General features: G+C 35.4%; 1 protein-coding gene across 1 annotated transcript in view; it reads right to left on the reverse strand.

The window, feature by feature from the left end:
• MALRD1 (MAM and LDL receptor class A domain containing 1) overlaps positions 1–23,951 on the reverse strand; it is a 277,676-nt gene that overhangs the window by 192,842 nt on the left and 60,883 nt on the right. Inside the window, exons 14-18 of the mRNA XM_059818810.1 lie at positions 21,768–21,920; positions 21,511–21,616; positions 19,902–20,269; positions 17,835–18,247; positions 2,527–2,614 (exon numbers count right to left, since the gene is read on the reverse strand). Of these exons, the coding sequence (XP_059674793.1) occupies positions 2,527–2,614; positions 17,835–18,247; positions 19,902–20,269; positions 21,511–21,616; positions 21,768–21,920 (1,128 nt within the window). The remainder of the gene's footprint in view (positions 1–2,526; positions 2,615–17,834; positions 18,248–19,901; positions 20,270–21,510; positions 21,617–21,767; positions 21,921–23,951) is intronic.

Here is a 23,951-nt window from a genome sequence, read left to right on the forward strand (position 1 = left end):
CTCTTACCTGCCTTTAAAATTTGGATTAAGTCAGTGAGTCTTTTCAGAAAACTAATGCTGCGGCGACTGACGGAACAATCACAGAAACTTAATTTCCCTGTGAACCAAGGCTAACAGATTATTCCAATGATAATGGCTTTGTTTTTAACACATCGATTACTTCAAGTGACTGTGGAAATTACTATGTAACCTTCTTACCTTGTAATTTCATCACTGAAAAAAATATTTTTTTCTCATTAGAAAAATTATTCTGAGGTCATCATCTTGTTCCACCACTTCCTTTATGTTTCATTCAAATTCATTACCACTTCTTTCAAATCAATTTTCCTTGCCTTTCTTCCTATTCTTTACTATGCACCTTTCTTCAGGCTTATTCTCATTTCTTGAAAACCCTTGCTATTATTGTCCATAAAAGGAATTTTCAATATATAAGTCCTTCTTTAAATTTAATCGTTAATGAAATTATTAGCTGTAGTGCACAATGCACCCGAGCAAGACACCTAAGTTAATTAAAAAGTACATGACTTTTTATATAAAATGTGTCTGGGACAGCAAAGAATTTTTTTTTCCCCTGAGGCCTGGAGCACTAAGACTGATAATAAAGTCCCCATGAGCAGTAGCCATTTCTATTTCATAAGGTAGAAAGCACATGTATGACATCAAATGAATTATACTACAAGCAAATGAATGATATTTCCATAATATCCTAAGACTCAAACAAAGACTTAGGGGAAGGAACCTTTTGAAGGAACAACTGCATGATATAACAAATGTATCTACAACTCATAATCATAGCAAGGACCTATTGGTTAGAAATTTTTAAATATAAATGTCACATTCAAGTTCTGCTCCTAATCCACTGGAACAGGAAAAGTAATTTTGAAGTACCATAACCTTCACGACACCTGAAAAGAAAGGAGAATCTGCTCCTTTCTCTCCTTTGAAATAATTCATTTTCTGTAATTTATGAAATACCATTTTGTCCAGAGCAAGCATCATTGACTAGCCTTTGGTTAGGGCATTCAAATGATGCATCAAAGCAGTATGCTCAAGCTTCGACATCTTTATTATTACTTCTGAGGGACTTTACCACCAAACTATCAAGCCCATCTTTCCCTGGTCAGTATTTGGTTATTTGAAGTGGAACAAGAGCAACTGGGTAGCCAGTGCTTAATTCTAGGGTACAGAGACATGGGACCCCCTCTTTTTATCCTGATCCAACTTGCATTAAGTACAGTGGAATATGCCATAGCTATTGACTATTTTGCAGACGATTCCTATAGTCTCTGACTCTTTTTTGGTTGTTGGGATTTTTTTATGGTGTGGAAGAAGTAAAATAGAGTCAGAAGGACCTTGTGTGTCTCAAACATTGCTCTTAATGCTAAAAGATTTTTTTAAAATGCACAGAATACAAAAACTCTTTCCTCTTCAGCTCTGGCCACCATTATACTTGGGTATTTTTGTTTTATCTTTCCACACAAAATTAGCTTTTTTTTTTTTATTTACGAACTCCGAAACTCTGACCCTCTCTACTTTTCAACTTTCTTCTTGTTTATTTTTAAAACTTTTTTTCATATCTCATTTGAAAATATGTAGGGATTTTCTTATTTGTTCTTTTAAGGTTTTCTTCCTCAAATATAAGGCATTGTGCATTACCTGAGTATTTACAAAAACTTTATATTCAAAATGTTATAATAAATGCTGTACACTTGGTAAAACGTGAGATAATTATCTGCAGAAGAAACATGCTGTATACACTTGATATTCCTAGTAGACCTAATTATATCTACAAGAAATTTTTGGAGTAGCAGAATAAAATGCATCTGCACTAGGGTGTTTTAGAGTTAGTGCTAGGATACTAATACTCAGACACTGTTCTAAATTGCATGCTGATCTACAGCCCTATTATGACTGTACACCAACTGTCACACCATATATAACACTATAATGCCTGCTGCCGCTAACACTAGTCCTCTTAAAATCCCTTCTGTGATGAAGTGACAGGTCTGGAATCTGGTGTCTTGAAGTACATGTACTTTGGGATATAATATTTTACAATTCTGTAGACATTGTACTACCCTAGGTAGCAATGACTTCTGAGGACAGGCTGCTCTATCATCTGAACTGTTCGTGTGCTGTAACGTGGGAGCAATTGGCACAGTAAAAACATTAAGAATTATTGGGGGGAGGCAGAAGGCTGTATCAAACTGAGTTTGCTGAACGAGAGGTCAGTTTGTTTACACACAGTTAAGTTGCTTTTTCCTTCTAAGAATCAAGATCTCAAAGAGTTTGGAAGCTGCACACTTCTTACTAAGGGTCTCTTTTGAACCTTATGTGCACAGCAGAAAGTGTTTTGTGCTGATGCCTGTATATGAGGGTCGGCGAAGCAGGGAAACAAGTTGGATTTCCTTGTCAGACATAACTCACAGTATGATCTGGGTTTTGCTATTCCGGTAGCAATATTTACAAACGACAGCAAAGAATCAGCTGACAGCTAGGAGATGTACACTTTGACTCTGTTCTTACCATTGTAAAGAGTACAGCCTAGAAAAGACATGTCATCAAGTCCAATGTCTCCAGTGAAACCATCTCCCACAGTACCTTTCACCAAGATCTAGGGAAACAAGAATTGCAAAAACATTTTTTAGTGCATAGTAGACTTCCACTTCTCATTAAATATTTCATATCAATTGATAGAGGAGTCATTTACCATGTTTCACACTTAAAATGAGATTAAATTTGTTCTAGGGGATATATTCTATTTAGTGACAGTTTGCGAAAGAGACTAATTATTTTCAGCTTTCACTGGTGGTCACATTAATCACAATGAACCATAACAGAATGGTTGGCTTCACAACTGTGTAAATCCACTGAAACATCATTGTGATATAAAATGATGGCAAGACATTATCGTAAGTGGCATATTATGATTAGCTCCTTTGATACTTATTGTAATAACATTAATCATGATTAAGTATAATAACATTCATGTGAATAAATTATATACCCTGATACAAATCCCACTGTGATGAAAACAATTAAGCAGGTTAGAGATGTTCTATGGAACCTTTTAAAGAAAAATACTCTATCATTAGAGTTGCCAATGCTGTATACGCTTACTTTCTCGTTATTGTCTACTGCCAAGGAATGGGAGAAGTTAGTATTTGTGAAATACTCTCTGGATGACTGAATAAGCCTCTATTCTTCAGACTGTCACTGAATGGTAAAAATCCAAACAGGTGAGTAGAGAAAGAGTTAGTAAAAATTTTCTTAATTAAATAATTTATAAATCCCTATTTATAGAAAACAAAACAAACCAAACCTCCTCAAACCATACATTTAAAAAAAAAAGATAAATGTTTCTGCTGATCCAATAGAGTTCAAATGTTAAAGTTACTTCTTTTCCATTTGTTTTAAATACTTATGTCACATCTTACACACACACACATTCAAGCTTCCAGATTATTCTCTAATGCTGCATAAAATTTCAAATACTTTTTTCACTGTTTGTTCCTCAGCTCAATAGATAATTCCTACAAAGGAATGAAGTATAAATAGTGGCAAAAATACTGCAATACTGCTTCACAGTACTGTTAGTTCTAATATTTTTATGGTAATTTACTTATTTGCAATTTTATTTGCAAAGAAATCTTATTTTCAACAAGTAATGAAGCACTGCTCCAAACTCAAAGATGCAAGGCACTTCTGCATAGACAGGTGTCTCAATTCTTTTGATCAAATACCACTGATATTTTGGAAACATCCTCACATCAAATGTCATTTGAAAAATATACGCTTGCATTTTACATTTCAGTATTTCTTTTGTCCTATAATAAATGAAGTCCTATAAGGGATTTCCAGTTTCAGAAATCAGCACTGTGTATTAAACAAGCTTCTGACTAACTTGAACGAAATAAAACAATTCGTCTACACACCAAGAACTGTTATTCACCTTGTATGTACGTAGAGCTTTTATAAGTCACACTTTAGATGTATTAACACGTAACAGGAGGAAAAAATATTTAAAAGGTGCAACGAATGGCCTTAACACTGTAATCAGTCTTAACATGTTAACACTGCTATTCTGAAGTTGCATGTGAATAGCAGATTTATTGCTGATGATGACATCACCAGAGTAAATAAAAATTGTTATGCTTCATTAACAGGTTATGTCCATTAGACAGAATAAATGAGTATGCTAAAAGAAGATGGATATATGTCCCTTACTATGGATATGCTGAAGATGGGTTATTTTAGCATAAAATGTATCTAACGTGAATGACAACAGTAAATGACTGCAGTGCTTCTTACTAGTCTCATCTCAGTATGGGTTTCTTATTTTTCCCTCAGAATAACCCCAAATATTCTTTACAATATTACCCCAGTCTTTTATTTCCTGTTTAGGTTAAAATGGGGGCAATGCTACAGTATCGGTACCAAAACCATAAAAATACTTAGAAACAGGACAAATCAAGACATCTATTATTCAGATATGCCATGCAAGGAAATTTGTTATTCCAAAATGACAAAATTCCTTTCAGTGTAATTTTAACTGGTAAACACACAGCACTTCAAATAAAATTCTGACTTTGTTTTCAAAGCTTGAATGAATAACTACTCATAATTAATTATTCATAAATGAGCTAAAATTCAGACAAAGAGGCTGAGGGGTTTTTTAACTCAACTTACGCAGTTATTACTAGGACAAACACAAGCCCCCTCAAAGCTACACTATTTTTCTGTGGGATTGTGCTGTGCTCTGATGGATGTTAACCAGTAGGTCAAGGGGCTTCTCTCCCCATAGCTCCCTGTGCCCATCTCCCCAGCCACTACATTCACATGGTTTGAGGTCATCTTTTTGTATCATCTTCCACCAACCTTTCCGTGGAGGAGGATGCACTCCTGCACCTTAAGAAGGAATACTTTTATTAAGAGCATAAAAATATCCAAAGATAGAAGTGGCAGGACACAGTTCTGCAGGGGTAATTCAATTCAGAATACCTCTTTATTGTTATGATGAAGATTATGATTATATCACTTAAAATCTCCCCACCCAAAATTAATCATTTTTATTTATTTATGTACTTACCTGGGGAGTCTAACACTTTGGCATATAGCATGAACTCAGCAAGTAACACAGAAAATGTAACAGAGGCGCAGGTGTAGACTTAAAACTGAAAATACGACCAATTTATGATTTAGTGCTGCAGTATAAAACTTAGTTGCTCGGCAGCTGTGGTTAAACATTGACCACTTAAATTAATTTTCCAGCTGAAATTCTGCAAACTTCATAAGCTATTATTAAACAACCTCCAGGGAACTCATCTACCATGAAGCTCATTTCACATCTCATTTATTATTTGAATGAGGATAAATAGTTCCCAATTTCTCCAGTTTTCAAAACTCTAGAGATCCAGTCTCAATGAAATCTATAAAGGTAGCAAAAGGTATGCTACATAAAAAAGGGGGGGGGAACCTCCATGAAAAGCAAAATGTATTGTAATGACACTCTGTATACAGAAAAGGATTAATCCCTTAAGATTTTGGAGGGTGAAGGAATATTATGACAAGTGTTAATAGAGGAATTACAATGGGTAATACTGTTCTGTACAAATGTTCCATTTTTACTCATTTCTGTCACTAGCCAATTCCCACTGAAGGTTAGCAAAAAAAAAAGTTAATTTCCATACAAGCATAGTTTAAACTAGAACAGAAGTAATTCCAAAACCTGTGAGGTATTCAAAATTCTGAAGATTTCTGAATGTCTAGGAAATAGTGATATTAGTTCTAATGTATTTACCTAGTAATATAGCCAAACAATATCTCAGGTTTGTCAAAGGAGTGTCAACTGTATTGCTTAGTGATTTTATTAGTAGTTAGAGCATGCTAATTTTGACTAGGTTTGCTATAATTAGTTCTGGCAAGAAACCATGTGATGTGGTTTGAAGAGGAAAGAACAACCACACAAATGGATAACAGTACAAATAACCAACAGAACACTCTGTCATCAAAACCTTTTGTCATAACTTACTGAACGCAGATACAGGATTGAAAGTCATATACATTTCACTGCATATCTCTGAAGTAAACTACTCCTATGATTTAATGCTATGTATAAATAAAGGAAAATGTCTCATAACTTTTCATCAAGAAAAGTAACCAATTTCTTATTAGATGATGCAACTTTTTAAATTACAGATAAAGGACAAGCCATAGAACCACGAATTGCATGAAATCTCTATCAAAATTTCTTGCTTCAAAACATCTTCATCCAACAATGATGTCACAATGTCTTCACTGTAGGACAATTTTTTCAAGAACCCATGAACATATTCCTCAATGATATCTCAAGAATTACTTAAAAAAGGAAAACTATTTACCAAGCAAACACATTTTTTTCAGAAAAATTGTGATTTAAAAATCCTGAGAAATTTAGATTTAATTTTGACTTCCTGAGTTATTAGTTCATGTCAAGTAAGACTTATTGGCTTCTTTAATAAGTGAGTCCAAACATGGTAATTCATTCCTCCTTGGTTTTGTTTCTGCTTCCTCAGCTGCCATCAAAGGAGTAGGCACTGTGGGACCTCAGGCCATTTCCCAAATCTCTCATCTAGGTGTCCAGTAGTTGCATCCTGACTACATGGCACTGAACTTTTCCTCTGTACCTTCTGCACCATGGTTTCTTTTGGGAAAAAAACCTGGGTGCACTGGTAGAAAGGGTGCCATAGCATGTTCCAGCTTTCCCTCTTCATGGGGGGAATGACTAGGCAACCAGCACTACTACACATAGCATGGAGCCCTTCTGCCCCCAAAAGCAAGCACAAGTGGAGACAGCCCAACAGCTGCTGGAAAGATTATCAACATTAGGTCACCATAAGCTCAAGATTCCAATGCCCATCTTCAAAGCCCATCAGCCCCTTCCTTCTGTGCCCATCAAAAATGCCTTAGAAGTTACTGTCTCAAGACTTCAAAAGTTGAACTAAAGTCCTTTCACGCAGGTGTCCAAAAGAATTCTTACCAATGATCTTAAGGATATACACATAAAATATGAAAAATCTTGTATCAAATATTTGATGTTTTACAGTGCTTTGTTTTAGAAGATACTGAAAAACACTAGTTCTAGTTCAGTAAAGCACTTTATCACACTTCACTATAAGCTTGTGAACTCTCATGTTGGCATGATGTTTTTCCAAGCATTTCTCTAAGTGCAGGGAAGAATCACATTTCTATCCTGTTTCAGACTCTTCACTGATGTCAGTGGGACTGCTGACAAGCATAATATTAATATTATATTAATAATTTACATATTCTAGGAGTCAGTACTTTGCTGTATTAAGGCCATAAAACTTCACTCAAAAGAAAAGAATCTGGTCTCACTCTGTAATATTAACTTTGGAAGAATTATTGCAGAACTAGTACATAGGGCCTAAAAATTTCTGAGATTCTAGCTTTATAAAACAACATAGTTAGCCTGCCCACTTGGTAAGCATCTAGCTAGTAATTATAATGATAAAGCTATATTTAATCCAGTGTAAGGTCATGGTTAGTTTTGACTTCATCTACAAAGATTTACAGAAGTCTCCTCTATTTCACAAGATTATGGTAGGATGAGATTATTTTCAAAAGCAATCCAGATTGTAAATACGAGGTTTTAAAAAAACCCCACACCAAACCCCACAAAAAACACAGAAAAATGGACAAAGCCCCCTTTAAATCTGAAGATATTTTTCAGTCTCAAAATTAATTTAATCTCTGTTCAGTTGGCTACAGGGGTCCAAAAATGCATATATATCCTTTAGCAATTCTGGTTTTGTAATATTAAAAATGTAAATGTTTACTTTCCCTAAAGAGGATGGATTATGATATTTTTAAAAATTACTTAAAAATCACTAAGTAATGAAAATACTTGACAGATAAGGATATATTCACAGACAATACTAAAACATCCATCGTTAACTGGGTAAGGCCAAATCTAGTAAAAAAAAACCCCTAAAAGGTACTGTAAATTTTCTCCCACATCTGAGGTAAAAGTTGTTTTAGTGTTCCTGTATGAATTTAGGGGTTTTTTTTAGAGCACCAGTCATTTCTGGTAGCCTTGTGGTTAATTATGCAGACAGTTTAAGGATCTAAAGGATGGATCTAACTGATAGGCTGTTTGGACAAGGGTACATACAAGTGAAAGTGGGTGAATTGTAGTATGGGAATAGCAAAGCAATAGCAAGGCTGATGATGTTTTTCCATGATCAACCTTTACTGACTCTATCATATTACAGTACCCTGAACTACTTTCAGACAGAATCTCATCACCATTTCCTTTACCATAAGTGTGGTTTTGCTGCTAGGGTGATCTTCCATGACAGGCATATGCAGGTTCAGCAGCTTACACACATACTCACTTATACACTACATAGATTATTTCTTTCTCTCAACCACTGTTGCCCCAGATTTTAAAAATAAATAAATAATGAAATTACAGGATTCTGGGTGAGTTTCTACATCAAATTCCTGGGACTTATTGTCCTAAAAGATGTGTCCCGCATTGACCAGGATGCCTTGTTATGACCTGAGTACTTTTGTCCCTCCCTCTTGTACCCTGGAGCATGTCAAGGGCTGCATAAAGACATCTCCATATCTCTATCCAGAGAAGCCTGAATAGGGCCTTCATGGACATACTTGTATCTGATCTATGCAATGCTTATTGCTAAGGCAATTCTTCCATGCTGAGCTAAGGAGTAACCTGAGAAAAGACATGCATCACTTTCTTTTCAATGCTTATGAAAACATTTGTGCCAGCAACCGAGTCATTTATCTGTTTATCAGCAAATGCTAGTGAGCCAGAGAATCACTATTACATCTTTTGCCTGAGGATGTGGACCTTTTATTATCCAAAGGATTTTGCCTAACTGAGATAGTAAGTTATACAGAATTGCTGTTACTACATCCACGCATATGGCCTTAACCTTCCAAAGTAAGAAAACAACAACGTAGCGATATCACTGGAACATACGACTTGCCATGAAATCCAGTCTTCATTAAAGATAACGAGAGTTTTTGCTCTGCTTTCCTGGAGATGGCTGAACACCTGCCTGCTGATGGGAAGGAGTGAATGAGTTCCTTGTTTTGCTTTTCTTGCACACACAGCTTTTGCTTTACCTTTTAAACTGTATCTCAACCCACGAGTTTTCTCACTTTTACCTTCTGATTCTCTCCCCCATCCCACCAACGGGGGAGTGAGCGAGCGGCTGTGTGGTGCTTAGCTGCCGGCTGGGGTTAAAACACGACAGCTCTGGGACCCCCAGCTTAAGACAGACATGGACCTGTTAGAGTTGGTCCAGAGGAGGGCCACAAAAATGATCAGAGGGCTGGAACACATCTCCTATGAAGAAAGGCTGAGAGAGTTGAATTTGTTCAGCCTGAAGAAGAGAAGGCTCTGAGGAGACGTTATTGCAGCCTGTCAATACTTAAAGGGGGCTTGTAAGAAAGATGGAGAGAGACTTTTTACCAAGGCCTGTAGTGACAGGACAAGGGGCAATGGTTTTAAATTGAAAAAGGACAAATTTAGATTGGACATAAGGAAGAAATTTTTTACAATTATGGTTGTGAGACACTGGAACAGGTTGCTAAGAGAAGTTGTGGATACCCCATCATTGGAAGTGTTCAAGGTCCAGCTGGATGGGGCTTTGAGCAACCTTGTATCTAGTGCAAGATGTCCCTCCCATGTCAGTGGGGTTGGACTGGGTGATCTTTAAGTGTCCCTTCCCTTCCCTATGGCTTTAGATTGCCACAGTGAAAATAAAACTGAGAATGATGATTATAAACAGATCAGAAACCAATAGCACAATGTAAATCTCTAAAAACCAGAGTAGCATGCAACATGCAAGCAGGTATCAGGGATGAAAGAAGCCAACACACAGATCAGAGATGAAGAATAATAGTTCGTGCCCAGAAAAAGAGCTACCAAGCTGCAGCAAATATAGCTGGATATCCATGTATCTAGAGTAGAATTGAAGGAGTAAGAAGCAACAGAAGCATGCAGTAACCTTTAAAGGACCAAAAGAAATAAAAAAAAAAAAAAAAGAAAAAAATCCCTAAATACTAATCTCAGCAGATTATTAGGGAAAGTACAAAGGAGAAGAGTAGGAGAAGAAAGATGAGGAATGACAAACTGAACGTTGAAATTGAAGCTGTTGCTAGAGTGGAAATCCATGATGACTAAATCTTTGTGTGAAAATTGCTACCAGGGAATGGATCAAAAGCAATAACAGAAAAATGACCACAAGTGGGTAGTAGAGGTGTAATAAACATCTTAGAAAATTCCTTGATAAATTCAGAGCTGCTTCAACACCATATTTTAATGAAAGATTTGTATCTGACAAGCTAAACATTAACAAACTCCTACTGTTATGTCAGCACACACTGAAAATGAGGCCCTGAACAAGAAAGCAAGCAGACAATCAAATCAAGGCAGAAGGCTAACAACACTTGACAACAATAAACCTGGTTCAATAAAGGTGAAAGCAACCGCAGAAAATCTGAAATCATAGTTAGAATATCAAAACGGGTGAGCCTCCCGATGCACCAAAAGCTGTCTGCAACACAATGCCTCACAGCATGAGGACAGATGTACCAGAGGTTAGGTCAGCTGTCCAGCTAACTGCAGTGTGTGTCTCCCAGTGGACTGTTGCCACATCCACAATGAGAACAAAACAGGCATGCAGTGGTAGCTCCCAAGCTCTTGGCAGTATATTACAGGTGGGAAGTTATAGCCTCATTGTTGTGCTAGTAGCCCTTAACAGACTTTTTGTTCAATAATTTGCCAAGTTACTTCTTGATCCAATTCATACTTCCTCATACCCAAAACATCCTAAAATAGTATTTCCTTCTGTTTTGATTGTCTTGCCTAATAATTTCACAGAGTACTTCTCATTCTCTGTATTTAGAAAAATCATTAATGATCATTCTCTATGCAGCTTTTCTATGACACTGCTGATTTGATGTTTCTCTGTTACATCTCAGCCATCTCTTTTTCGAAGAGGAATTCTCTTTACCCAAGTATTCTAGAAAGGGTAAAACATTTCTACTTCAATTGTTTTTTTCAGCTTAGTGCTCCTAATGTAAGGGCAAATACACAATTACTTTGATTTGTTTTATTAGGATATATAGAAGAAAGAGCACAAACTGTTCAGAACCAGTTTTCTTCTAACAACACTGTGAGTGGTAAGGATAAATCCTAGCTGCATGTGCTGTTATGCAACTGTAACAGGCTGAAACATGGTCTCCTCACATTGCTTTCCACACTAGGAAATAGTACTTCTCTTTGGGACAATAAAAAGGTATGCACACTCTTCCAGCAAAGCTGCGTGCAAGAAGTAGAATACGGCTAAGTTTGGTCTGCTCCATTTTCTGGAGTACACCAGTATAAGTCCAGAATTTCAACCTGACACGTATCAGTTAATGATTAGAGAAGACTGAAAAACTCCCACACTTCAGTCGATCTACAAAAATATTGACGTTACAAACCCCATTGAAAATTTCTCTCAGAGGTGCTGTGAAATGGGATATGAGCTCTAGAACCTGTAATTTCAATAGTTCTGATACTTGTTATGTAGGAAACAAAATTTGAAATTTTCTTACTTCAAGGATATTATAGCTGACAAAGCAGCCTAGCAAGTCATTATCTTTTCTTAAATCGCTACAAAGGGTATTCAGTCTACTATAACAAGTCCTGCTATATTATTCATGTATGACATATAATTATCACCACTAGAGATGCATGAAATAAAAACTTTAAATTCTGAAAACTCACAATTTGCCATAGCACAGGCTTTTTGTTTGAAACAGAACTCAAAACCACTTTAAAAATAGTTTGTAAAGTAGAATTATACCAAAAAAAGTCCATTTTCCACTGGAACTCTGAGTTTTTCATTACAGAAATGGTTGGGTAGGGGTGTTGATCAATCTGCTCTCTTCCCAGAAAAGTAATAGCAAGAAACAGCTGTAATTGCAGAAATAACTGAAGGGTGAGCTTTGTGATCCTCTTTCATTTATTACAGAGCAGATCACCAGAATCCCCAAAAAAGAATCACTATCTCATCTCAATGAGGAATGAAAAGGGAGGGAGTAGAGGGTGAGAAAGTAGATACTATCCTATGTGATTGTGACTAGCTACCTGGTAGTACCTTGAATACATTTTTTAGCCCTTCCTGTCTCTCTTTTTACATGAATGGTAAAAGCCTGGATGCAAATAATGTATGTTTACTACATAAGTATTTGACACAAAACTGATCTTATGTCAAGGGCATACCAAAACCCTAATACAAGAAGTAGCTGGGTATAATTAAGGAAAACCCAACACATTCCTATAATATAACTCAACTGTAACTATGCGCCTCCACAACTAATTCTACGGCTAAAAGATAAAAGTAACTGAAAATAAAATGTGTTTGGAGTGAGCTACTTTGCCTTTTAATTTTTAAGTCTTTGTAAGAAAAGGTATAATGTGCCCTATATCTGCATAATATAAATGAAAAGATGAAAAATGAAGATTTAAATGAATATATTAAAAGACAAAACAATCACCTTAATCTAGTGTCAGAAATGAAGAAAACTTCCTTTAGATTCTTATCTGTCTTTAGAGAAATTCTGCTGCTAAAAAATAAAGTCAGTTCTTGATTTAGCACCATTCAAGAAGTATACTTGAGGATTTATGTGTAGGAACTAATTATGACTAACACTTCACCCTTCCTATTTGAACGGCCATACAACTGATATTATATTTGATGATATTGTCACAGACTATAAATAATACATTATTAGGGCTGTGACTCATTTTCTCTTTCATCCAAAGTATTGTGAAATATATTCATTTTATTAAGGATTTCTTTAGAAGTGACCCAAGGCTTCCTCTTCAACAGACAACTAACAGCTGTTCGGGGTAAAACTTCCAAGATTGCTGTCTGTTTAAGTGCTTGTAATGTTTGATGCTTGTAATGTTTCACTTGGTGAATATCCTGTTGTAGCAAGGTAAAACAAAGCCTTCCTGAAGGCTGGTTTTCATTGCTTCATGTCTGCAAGGGTAACAGGATCCTAGTGATTCTCAAAGATTTCTCCCCCTATATGATCTAGAAATGATGCTCAGTGGTTGTAACAAGGAATGCCTCCCAGTTCAGCACCAGGTGGCTACATCAGATCCTATGAGCTGAGGGACTTAAAAGGGAGGTGGCATGTGGGAATCCCTAGGGGTTCTAGGATTTACAACAACAACAACAACAAAAAAGCCTAAAAAAAAGCTGCAATATTGTCATATTGAACATTTATATTGAACATTTATGCCTTGCAGATGCTGCAAGAGACAATTCTCATCATAGTATGTAACACCAAATGAGACAAAAGGATTTTACAAGACAACTAAGTTAATTCTTTTTGATACATTTACAACCCACAGTAAAATGCCAAAGTCCTTTATGTGAGAGCATCTGAAATAATAGGACTGGTCAGCGCTTATGCTTTGATAGCTCAGCCTGAATAAGAGACGAGGGTATTCAGAACATCAGAATGCAAAGACACAAATCACATTTTGCTTTAGCAAAACAGAGGTCAGTTTCAGGTCAGAAAGTATTTTTTCCCCAAATTGACAAAACTTTTGAATGTAAAAAATTGTTTTGTTTTAAATCATGAGCAATGAATGGTGCAACCACTATACCTGAAAACAGCATGTTAGAGTGTCAAAGGTACAAATAGCAATGTACAAACCAAAGGGAAAGGGATCCACTGTGCCTCGGCTGTCTGTCTTCCCATGTTTGGCCATATTGCAGACCATTATATCTGGTTTAAAATGCTGCTCAGGAGCTTGAGAAATCTAATTTGCACCATTATCAATATACTCAGGCATACATGTTTCAGAATCAGGCACTTAAACACAAACAGTTTGGATTCTACACTGAGAAGAATATAAAAATAACACAACAGGTACTAAAAATAGTAGCTGGAGAAAGAAGGTTGGCTTGTATTTGTGTTTGTAGGACATAGTGCTACTCTATATTCATAGCAAATGTACCATTCTAATTTTCAATCAATATTCCATTACTTTCTAAGCTAATACCTAATTGATAATAAGAGTAAAATTATTACAGTGGATTTGGTTGTTTACTTTTCTTAACCACTTGTAAAATACCAAATGCATTTTATATCCACTTAATTGCAAATTTATTTCGCATATAAGCTTCCATAAGCTAGCATTTTTCAATACATTTTCATTATTTATTTTCTCCTGATTTTCATCCTTGTTTTTTACAGTTAAAAGGAGAAAGTTTTCTATTTGAAGGGAGATGTAAGGGTTTATATATGATACTCAAAATACTAAAATTTTTAGTAATTATACTCAATATAGCATTAATAATTAATCATGTACTCAAACAATGTATTTGCATTTTTAAGTTTCATAATAGCCAACTTAATAAATCTAGACTGATCATTATAAAATCATTGCAGAATATTAGACTCATTTATTACTTATGCTTTGGAGTATCAAATATCTATAACTGTCTTTGTTTACAGAGATACACATACATATTGCAGATGAGCAAAAAGTGAATTGGATTGGGGTAAAGGTAATTATTTTTTCTTTTTTTTTAATAATATGGTTTGCAATATAGTAAAGTTGCCCTAGATATCATATGACAGACATGGTAGAGATGTGATTTATATCATGACTAAAAGGAGACTACACTGCCCAAAAGGATTGAAATACGGGATTTTGCCATTGTTCACAGAATATCACCATTTCCTTTTTCTGTATCCACAGAAATCTGAATTAATAGAACAAGCTAAGACAGCTACATTTATCAAAGATGTTAAAATAGAATCTTTGCACTTCTCAGCAGAAACTCTTTCAGGTATTATGATTATTGAAGGAAGATAAAAGCAAACACTATTGATCATCAATATAAGTAGGCTATCATGGACAGTTTGTTATTTTGCCATCTTTTCAAATGTATTTTTAAGGAAAAGACATGTAAGTAAACTTCTCAGGGAGATTAAAATAAATGTAGATCAATTAAAAAGACAAGTAGACTCAACAGCCTATTATTTTTCAAGTTGAAACAAATGTCCCATAGAGTAAAAAGGAATGTCTTGAAGAGGAATATATTTTTAACCTGAAAAAAAAAATAAATTAGTATAATTTCTTGCAGATTATTAAATCCTTTGCAGATTTCTGTGTCATACCAGTTCTGAAATCAAAGGGAAAATCTAGTTCACTAAAGCCACAGAATTTTTATAAGCATGTGTATTTTGGACCAGTTTTTTTGCTTGTCAGTATTAGTATTTGAGACAAATGTTTAATTTTGGCTCCAAGAACTGCATTCCTTTCAATTAAATAAGTTACCTCTAAATTTCCCTTTTCACTCATCCAGCTGTTTCTGTCCTTCTCACTGATGTCACATTTAACATTCTGATGTAAAACATCTGATGGAACAGCAACAAACTTCAGCCACGGTTTGATGGCAGCTAGAACAAAGGTTTCCTGAGAAATTTAAGATTCTGAGGTTTAGTGGGAGCTGGTGTGAGCAAAGGAAGTCTCCATGTGCTGTTCCCTTTCGGTTTCTGCGCAGCATTCAATTAAAGGCCCTACAGTTTCATATCTATAGAATTCCAACCTTTCAGAACGGGATCTGGCTTTCCAGATGTCCTCAAGTATCTTTCTTCCCTGTGTTGAATTTTTGGCTGAGAACTCCTACTTTTCTTAACAGGCACAATTATTTATATTCTCCCAAAGTTGGCTTCCCATGTTAGTAAATAAACTGAAAATCTGAATTTGAGGGATTTACTATTCATAGTGATTCTTTCTTGGAATGTGGTAAACAAATAACAGAGTTACATAGGGAGGGACAAGGAAGAGGTGGTATCAGTTATCTCATATATATGATGATGTCTTACATTTAGAAGAGAAAAAGAAAAATGAAGGTCTGTGTTTGTTACAAAGACTTAGGCCATCTTTTGTCTTAGAGTCTAAAGTTTTCTATTCATTAGGAATCTCTGAAAATCCTAAAACAGCTGACAAGATGCTCTGGATAGAGATAAAGGAGATTAGGAAGTCAAGACACGTATCTTGATCAGAAAACTATCAAAAAGTTCTATCTTATTTTTAGACTTTCAAAGGGAGAAAAGTCCACTCTCAAGTGAATCTAAACATTTCCTTTGAGGCATGGAGGTGACCTACAAGACTTTAAGCATGTGGTGTGGAAACGCTGAACCACTAACTTTATAAAGTGTGGGTACAACAACATAGTAAGCATAGAGGCTACAACTAATACTGTTAGCCAGTCTGTACACAGCCCAAAACTAACTGAGAGGCTGTTCTAGTACACATCTCAGTAGAAATAGGGCTTCAGAGAAAAAGTTGTAACAGAGTGTGAAGACCTTTCCCCCCACACGTCTGTAGCTCTGGAAGTATCCAAACACTATGACTTTAAAAGGAAGACTGGAAAGAGGTCAGCACTTGACAACTTATTAGCAATAGAATAACAACTTGTTCTCTTCAAAATTTCTGAGTTTTGAAGGGTTGTAGGTTGTGACACAGCAAACTCCATCAAAAGACATGCAGCACACAATAATGAACATCAGATCTTGAACTTTCTTCAGAACAAACTATCAAATGATACCTTACATCTCATGCCCCTCAAAAATGACTATGAAAAACAAAACTACATCAAAAGAATATAAGATCTTTGCATTCCCTGCACAGAACTTGGCAAATACAATAGAAAGCCCTACAACACCAACGCAGTAAAAATATTTTCAGTTACTGAACAGACCTTCCTAACTCTCAGGAGGTCAAATGTAGGACATGTGGCTTTATAGTTCTTTAGACAAACTACCAGACATAAGATATGTTTTCTTACTTGAAAAAAAAAATAAAATAAAAAAGGCCTTGTTAGCATTATGTTGCTAGTCCTTTGCATTTCTACAAAGGGTCTTGACAAAAAATGAGCACTATCCTTCCAGGTGCCTCCATGCAATCACACAATTAAGGCCTTTTCCTCTAAAGAGGATAGAACTTCTCTCTGCCTAAAAATAATCTTTTGGAAAATAAATGTGGGACAGTCTAAAGCAAATATTGCATTATATCAGCTTTAAAAGGAAGGTGTTTCTTTTTATGGTATGTTTTGGGGTTTTCTTAAATTAGTTTTATGACCAGCTGGCAGTCAAGTGAACTAATGTCTACTCTAATACATCTGCATGTTCATTAACCCAACCAGAACAAACAGTTCACACATAGTGAAAGGTAAATAACATACACAATTTTAAGAAGTGAGAAAATAAATCAAGATTTCTAGCTGTAACTTATTATTATCACATCTTTCTCCAAATGAAATTTGACTGTTGGCCTAGCTTTGCACCCAAATATTTTGAACTGATATTTTTTCTGACATTATATAATGAAATATTAACATGTAACTCTGGAAAAGTAAGGCATAGAAAAGGATATTCCTTTTAATTGCCTTTTTTTGAATTAATCAAAATTTTGCCAAGCTGTTCTGTAACAGATTCATGTTAGCTTGTTTTACCAAATGCTTGAAAAAAAAAAATAGCATCTACCTTAAATACCCCATGTTCCTATTCAAAACATTATAATCGTGTGTTTTAGGGGGAAATGTAAATTCCACAAGAAACAAATATTTCAGACATATTTCCTCAAAAAAACCCTACAAAAGTATTTTGAAGTCAATTTGATCAGATTGTTACAAATAGCTGTGAGACTGCACAGTCATTTATATACTCGAAGTGTTTTATGAGGCAGCAAATAAACACCCCGCAACCTAGAAGGATCATACCTGAAATGGCTTGGAGCTGCTGATGCAGATTGTCTGTCTGAGCCATGTGTTTCCTTGATTTCCAAACTTGTACCACAACAGCCATCCCTTGGTGTTACTCACAGTTCTCTGGAAGACTGACAGCTTGTAAACTTGCTTTCCAAACATATGATAATGAAAGCGGAAAAAGCAGGTTCTGTTGCCAGCAGGGTTGAAGAGAGGACTAAGCAAAACTGCTTTATCTTGGAATTGGTGTGGCTTGGAGGATTCCATGTAGAGGTAGTGTCCCCTGGCTGTGCCTGTCGTGTGATCCTTCAACGGGCCTGTATTAACTGTGGGGGTTGGACCCTGTATTCTGATCCAATCAAAGTCATCCTCAACGTCCTGCTCCCAATTGCACAGCCCATTTTCAAAGTTACACTGTAGGTCAGCATCTGAAATGTAAACAGAACAGACTGTCAAGTGAAAGCAGTATCAAAAGGTGAACGTGCTTTAATATACTTTCATTAATTTTCTAACATAATGAAAAAAAATCATTGTCTCCTTGCAAAAATTTCTTTCTAAGATAAACACCTATCTTCTTCTCCATGCAAAAAATCACCTCTGAAGAATAAATATATACTTGCCTGGACAAAAAATGAAATAAATCTTTACTTAATTACATACTCTTCCAGTACATATCTGGCAAACTTTACATAATTAATTTATTGAATAAATAGAACTGTGAAGAACATTTTATTAGTTCTATTATTAAATTTATGTATTTTTATAATTAAAGCATGCACAGTTCTTTAACTGAAATTTAACTGAGTAAAGGATTTAAAACTGAGGTTAATTGGATGAAATAAACAACAGGATATAGTCTTGTAGGTATGTGTAATAAGTGACCTAATATGTTTTTGCATGGCAGAAGTAGTCCTAAAAACGGGTTGAGTTTTAGATCTTTATTATACTCAATAATAGTAGCTTGATAGCTTTATCAAAGCTAAATTCAAGAGAGGCATTTGTAACACAAGTGCACTTTATTATTTGACACAAAGGCAAAATATATTGATTAGACCAATTACTTCTAATGTAAAACAAATAAATGGTGTATCAGAGGTGGAGAACTTGCATTTCATCTTTGCATCTGCTCTTCATAAACAGTAACTGACATAATAGCCAATTCTTTTTTTTTAATTAAGCTGTTATTTTTTATGATGTTCAAAATTGCAAGTCATATAGTACTTTCTTACTATAGACCTCAAAATGGGTTATAAAGAAGATAGACATTTTATAAGTGTGAAAACTGAGATAGGCTGGAAAGTCTTCACTCTCTTTTAAATTCAGATCATTTTTAAGTTGATATTCAGCAAATATCAGTGTAGGCTTGCATCCCTTCAAGCACGTAAGGTGTCCCCTGTTTCTCAAACTCATTGTGATTTGCATAATTTACTTACCTCAGGATGTGATAAAGCAACTGCTAGTTAATTTCATTTTATATTAATGTTCTTGAGTTTTTAAAATTGATGAATGCGTGCTTCAGGGAGAAAATCACCAACAGCACCCTTCAGCAATGCAAGGTGACTGTCAAGAATGTGAACAACCCATAGCTTTCCTCAGTTCTTACAAGTTCTTCCTTTCAAAGGGACAATTATGCCCAGCATGTTTAATAACTTCTAGTACAGATATTTTAATATTTTCTAAGTAGAAAGAGTCATAAAAACAGATAGGACATACACTCCTCTCAGTCCATATACATCCTCCACTGTATGGAAATCAGTGTAATCAAAGACACCATGTTAACCCAAATCAATTGCCAGACTGTGAATTCTCTTTTAAAATAAACTTGTAATGCATGCGTGTGTTTTACAAAAGTTAAAGAAACATAACTCATTTGAATAAAGGAGATTGAATTACATTTATCCTCAGTTGTAACTCATCACATGCATTTAAGTTAAAAATTTTCAGAGCCTGTTTCATCAATAGCTACATTCAGTCAAATCATCCCTTGCTGTGACATTGATAGGCTGTAACAGTACTGTGCTTTTGAATTCGGCAAGTAAATTTTGGTTTGATGTAAAGTAAGCAATAATGGAAAGGACTTACTACAGTTGTCTTCATCTGATCCATCCCCACAGTTATCCACAAGATCACAGACCAATAAACTATCAATGCATGCTTTTGTGTCTCTGCACCAGAAATTGTTAGGACCTTCACAACTTAATGCTGGAGGTTGAAGAGCACAGTTTTCAAATGTAATATCATCAATTGCTGAGACACCATCATAAAAACCCAGATTGATTTTATCAAGTGATAATTGGAAAGGATGTGGAAGGCGTCCTAGCTGAATGACTGCCTTCAACCACTGATTTCCCTCGTTGTAATATGCTCTCCAAAGGAGAGTAGGCTGTTTCAGCCCATCCACAAGCAATTGCATCTCTGCCGCTCCAACTGACTGTCCATAGTTGTAGTACCTAAAATGATAACAAAAAAGTTAAGGGTGCAAATTATGAGAATGGACCACATCAAGTATAATGGCCAATATCTTTTCTGTCATAGCTCCATGAAATATAAGAAGTCCACAGTGCCTATTTCCACTTTATCCTAATTCAATCCACTTTCTGTATGATAGTAGGGGAGGCTGCTGTGTTAGTCTAGAGCTTATTTCAAGAATTGAAGATTATGAGAGAAGAAGCATACTTCATTAAATTATAACCCACAACTTAAGAGACACATTTGCTTTCATATCAAGCAACAAACCACTGCTCACTCAGATGCATAATATGATTTTTATAAATTTAATTCAATACATAATTGTAAAGTTTCGAGAAGGAAAAACACCTTCTATCTATGTTAGTTATTGTTAACATGTTGCATTTTTATAGCATTTTTGGAGGATCTCAAAGCATTTAAAAATCATGTATGCATAGGTGAGCAATCATACAACAAAACTGGGAACAGAACGAGGAACAGAACCAACAAGTTGTAATTTCCAGACCTATACTCCAATTTCAAGTCTTGAGTCTTTGATAAAAAGTCATTTCCTCTTCCTATGGCAAATGTATTTGACATCACTGAGAAAAACTTCACTTAATAATATCAAAGTCAGGCCAAAGGTTTATTTAAACAGTAGCACCATTTTTGACCTTAGTGCATAGATGATCACAGTTTACTTTTTCTGCCCCTCTTTGACAAGACTGCAGAGAGACTGAGGCAAGACAATAACTGAAAAGAGGGTTCTTTGCTATGTATATAAAAAAAGGATGGAAGCAAAGCTCCAGTTCTTGCACTGGAGCTTTTGCTTAAAGGTGATACAACCTAATTTTGGATACTATAGGTGAGTCAAGGAGCTACTAGATTTTTGGATGGTTTCCTATTCTTGAACAAAATTCTATAACGTTTTCAAATTTACTTAACCAAAGCAGAAATGTTAGCAAAATTACTATGGTATTTGTCTATGTATATGCAGACACAATCCTTTAATATAATTTTGCTCAAAGCCTGACAACAAAGTCATCCCATGTTTCAGTTCTGCTCTCCAAGTGCTTCAGCTTATTTCTGCCTATTGTTCACAATGAAGACTATATGATTAAAGAATAAAAAGAAATAAATACTGCAGAGGAGGGCGTGTCTATTGCAAACTATAATCTCAATTTCAGTCCAAGAGAAGCAATGTGAGATGATCCATGAATTTTAAATCTAAATTATTTCATACCAAAAGGACAACGTGCAATTCGATCCAGCTTGCCTGAACTTTGGGCTTCGTAGCTGAGCTACTTGTGAAATGCTGCTTCTGTTTTTCAGAATGAACATAAAATGACCTATCAAAATAAAACAGAAAACAACTTTTCAGGCTGAAGAAAGTAAGTCTTTCTAAAGGTTTTTAAAGAATTCATGGCCTCCACTTTAAACATGATTAAAGAGAAGGTATATCTATACCACTTCTCTGTTTCTAGTCCTGGCTTGTCTTACCTTCAGGTTTGTTGTAGGTGTGATCCTGCAGAGGAGCTTGCTTTTGAAAAGCAGGTGCAACAGCGCTACTGGAACTTCTTACCCAGTCAAATTCATCTGCATTCGCAGTTTCAATCCAACCACAGCTGTCTCTTTCAAAGTCACATACAGCAGCTGAAATAAAGAAAGAGACGTTTTACTTTATCTCTGTACGGGGCATTACTAAACAAGCTTTACAGTATGAAAAGGAAATAAAATGTTTCTAATATGTCATCGATATTCTAGGAAGAAGTCTAGGAAAGGGGCATGAGGAGACAGAGTACAAGATGGGCTATTTGTTTCATAACAGTTGGGTAGAACAGGAGTCCCATGGGAAGAACCAAGCCGTCATTATATGCAATGTATTCAGTAAAACAAGTCCTTCCCTCTAAAGGCACTGCAGCCAAAGCACGCAAAGCAGGTGAGGAGGCACTGACAACAGGCCTCACAATCCTCATGTTACAGACCAGGAACACAGAGCACACAAAGCAGTGACAAGCCTTCTGCAAGACCTTTTAGGGAATCAATGATGGAGCCAGAAATCAAATCCCTTATTTCCTGAATCTCAGCAAGTATGCTAATGACAACAAAACCCTTCCTCTAGTTATAACAGGAATCAAGTTAAATATCAGGCATTACTGAGACACTGGGATATTGGTAGGAGGAAATCTGTGAAACACAAACTGCTGCAGTGAAAAGCTTTTGAAAAACTTATTCGGCTGCATTCTTCAATTCTTCATTTAAAAGAGCAGTGATATTTTAGAAAATGTGTATAATACAAAATAAAGGAAAGAAAGGAGTAGAAGGGTGTCATGTATGAATGAATGTAAACTGACAAATATTTATTATGTTAGAATGAAGAAACATCAAGTTTCCCTCTTCTGCACTTTAAAAATTCCTCATTAAATCACAAAATGTTATTATACCAGGCTTTTAATGGAAAACATTAAGAAAATCATTTCAAGGATTTTTAAGCAATAAATTATTAAATACATAGAATAAGTAAACAAATATTCAGACATGACTGTCAGAATTCTACCATTATTTTATAACGTCTTATCACAACTTCCAGTGGCTGTATCATTATAGAAAACATACATTTCAGAACCAAATGAAGTCTCTTGGAAAACAGGACTACATCAATGTTTATTGATGGAAGATATAGGAGTTTCTTTGGTTTGTTTTTTTTTTGTTTTTCTTTTTGTTCTTCTTTAAGAACTGTGTCATATTAAGTTATACATGATTTGTTAGAAAGAATGAGAAAATTATGGACTAGTCAAGTTAGTATTATTGTTGGTTAGGGCTTCTAAAAAGACAAGATTTTGTGGATTATTAAGCAAAACACATAGAAATGCGCAGTTATTAACACTGCTTACAAAAAATTAAAAATAATTCCACAAATATGGAAGACCAAGTAACATTTAAGAGATCAAAAAACCAAAAGAGTTTGCTATAGATATGGTGTATGTGGGTCAGAAACGTCAATGATAAAACTATGTAGATCAAATGTGACAAAAAAACAGAAGGCAGAATTTTTTTGGTAAGTTATTTTGATAGAATAAAGTGAAGATTAAAAATGTGTACAAACATTCAAGGACCTAAGCATGATGGAAATGACTGAGAATCCACTGACTGAACATAATGGTAAGGGAATATGGAGAGCTATTTCTGATTTGCTTTTTTCTAAATAGAAAAAACTGTCCCATATTCTCAGGAGAACAGCAAAAAATATGGTTACACCGAAAGAGGCAAATAAACAAAATAAAACTGTTAAATCTGAGCCCAGACTTCTTGCATCTGTAACTTGTAACAGAGACAAAACATAAAAGAAAGGGTGCATCAAACCATACATTTAACTTAAGTGTGGATGAATACGTTGAAATAAGATAACCCTGAAACATTCAACTAAATCTCAGACTATTTAACACCTAGGGAAGACACAGGAATAGAGCAAGCTGGTAGAGCCTGTGTGAAACGCACTTGGTTCTTGATGCTTGATAACACTTCAATTAACTAATTGTCCCATAACCTCTTTGACTGGCACTTCTGTTTCAAGCAGATTATCCAGAAAGGCAGGCTATGGCTTAGGTACCTCTGTAGTTTCTTTCACAGTGAACACACACAAACTAATCTGCCTTTTCTTCTAGTTTTTTTTTTTTTCCTACC

This window comes from Gavia stellata, chromosome 6 (assembly GCF_030936135.1).
Source record: "Gavia stellata isolate bGavSte3 chromosome 6, bGavSte3.hap2, whole genome shotgun sequence".
Classification (NCBI taxonomy): Eukaryota; Metazoa; Chordata; class Aves; order Gaviiformes; family Gaviidae; genus Gavia; species Gavia stellata.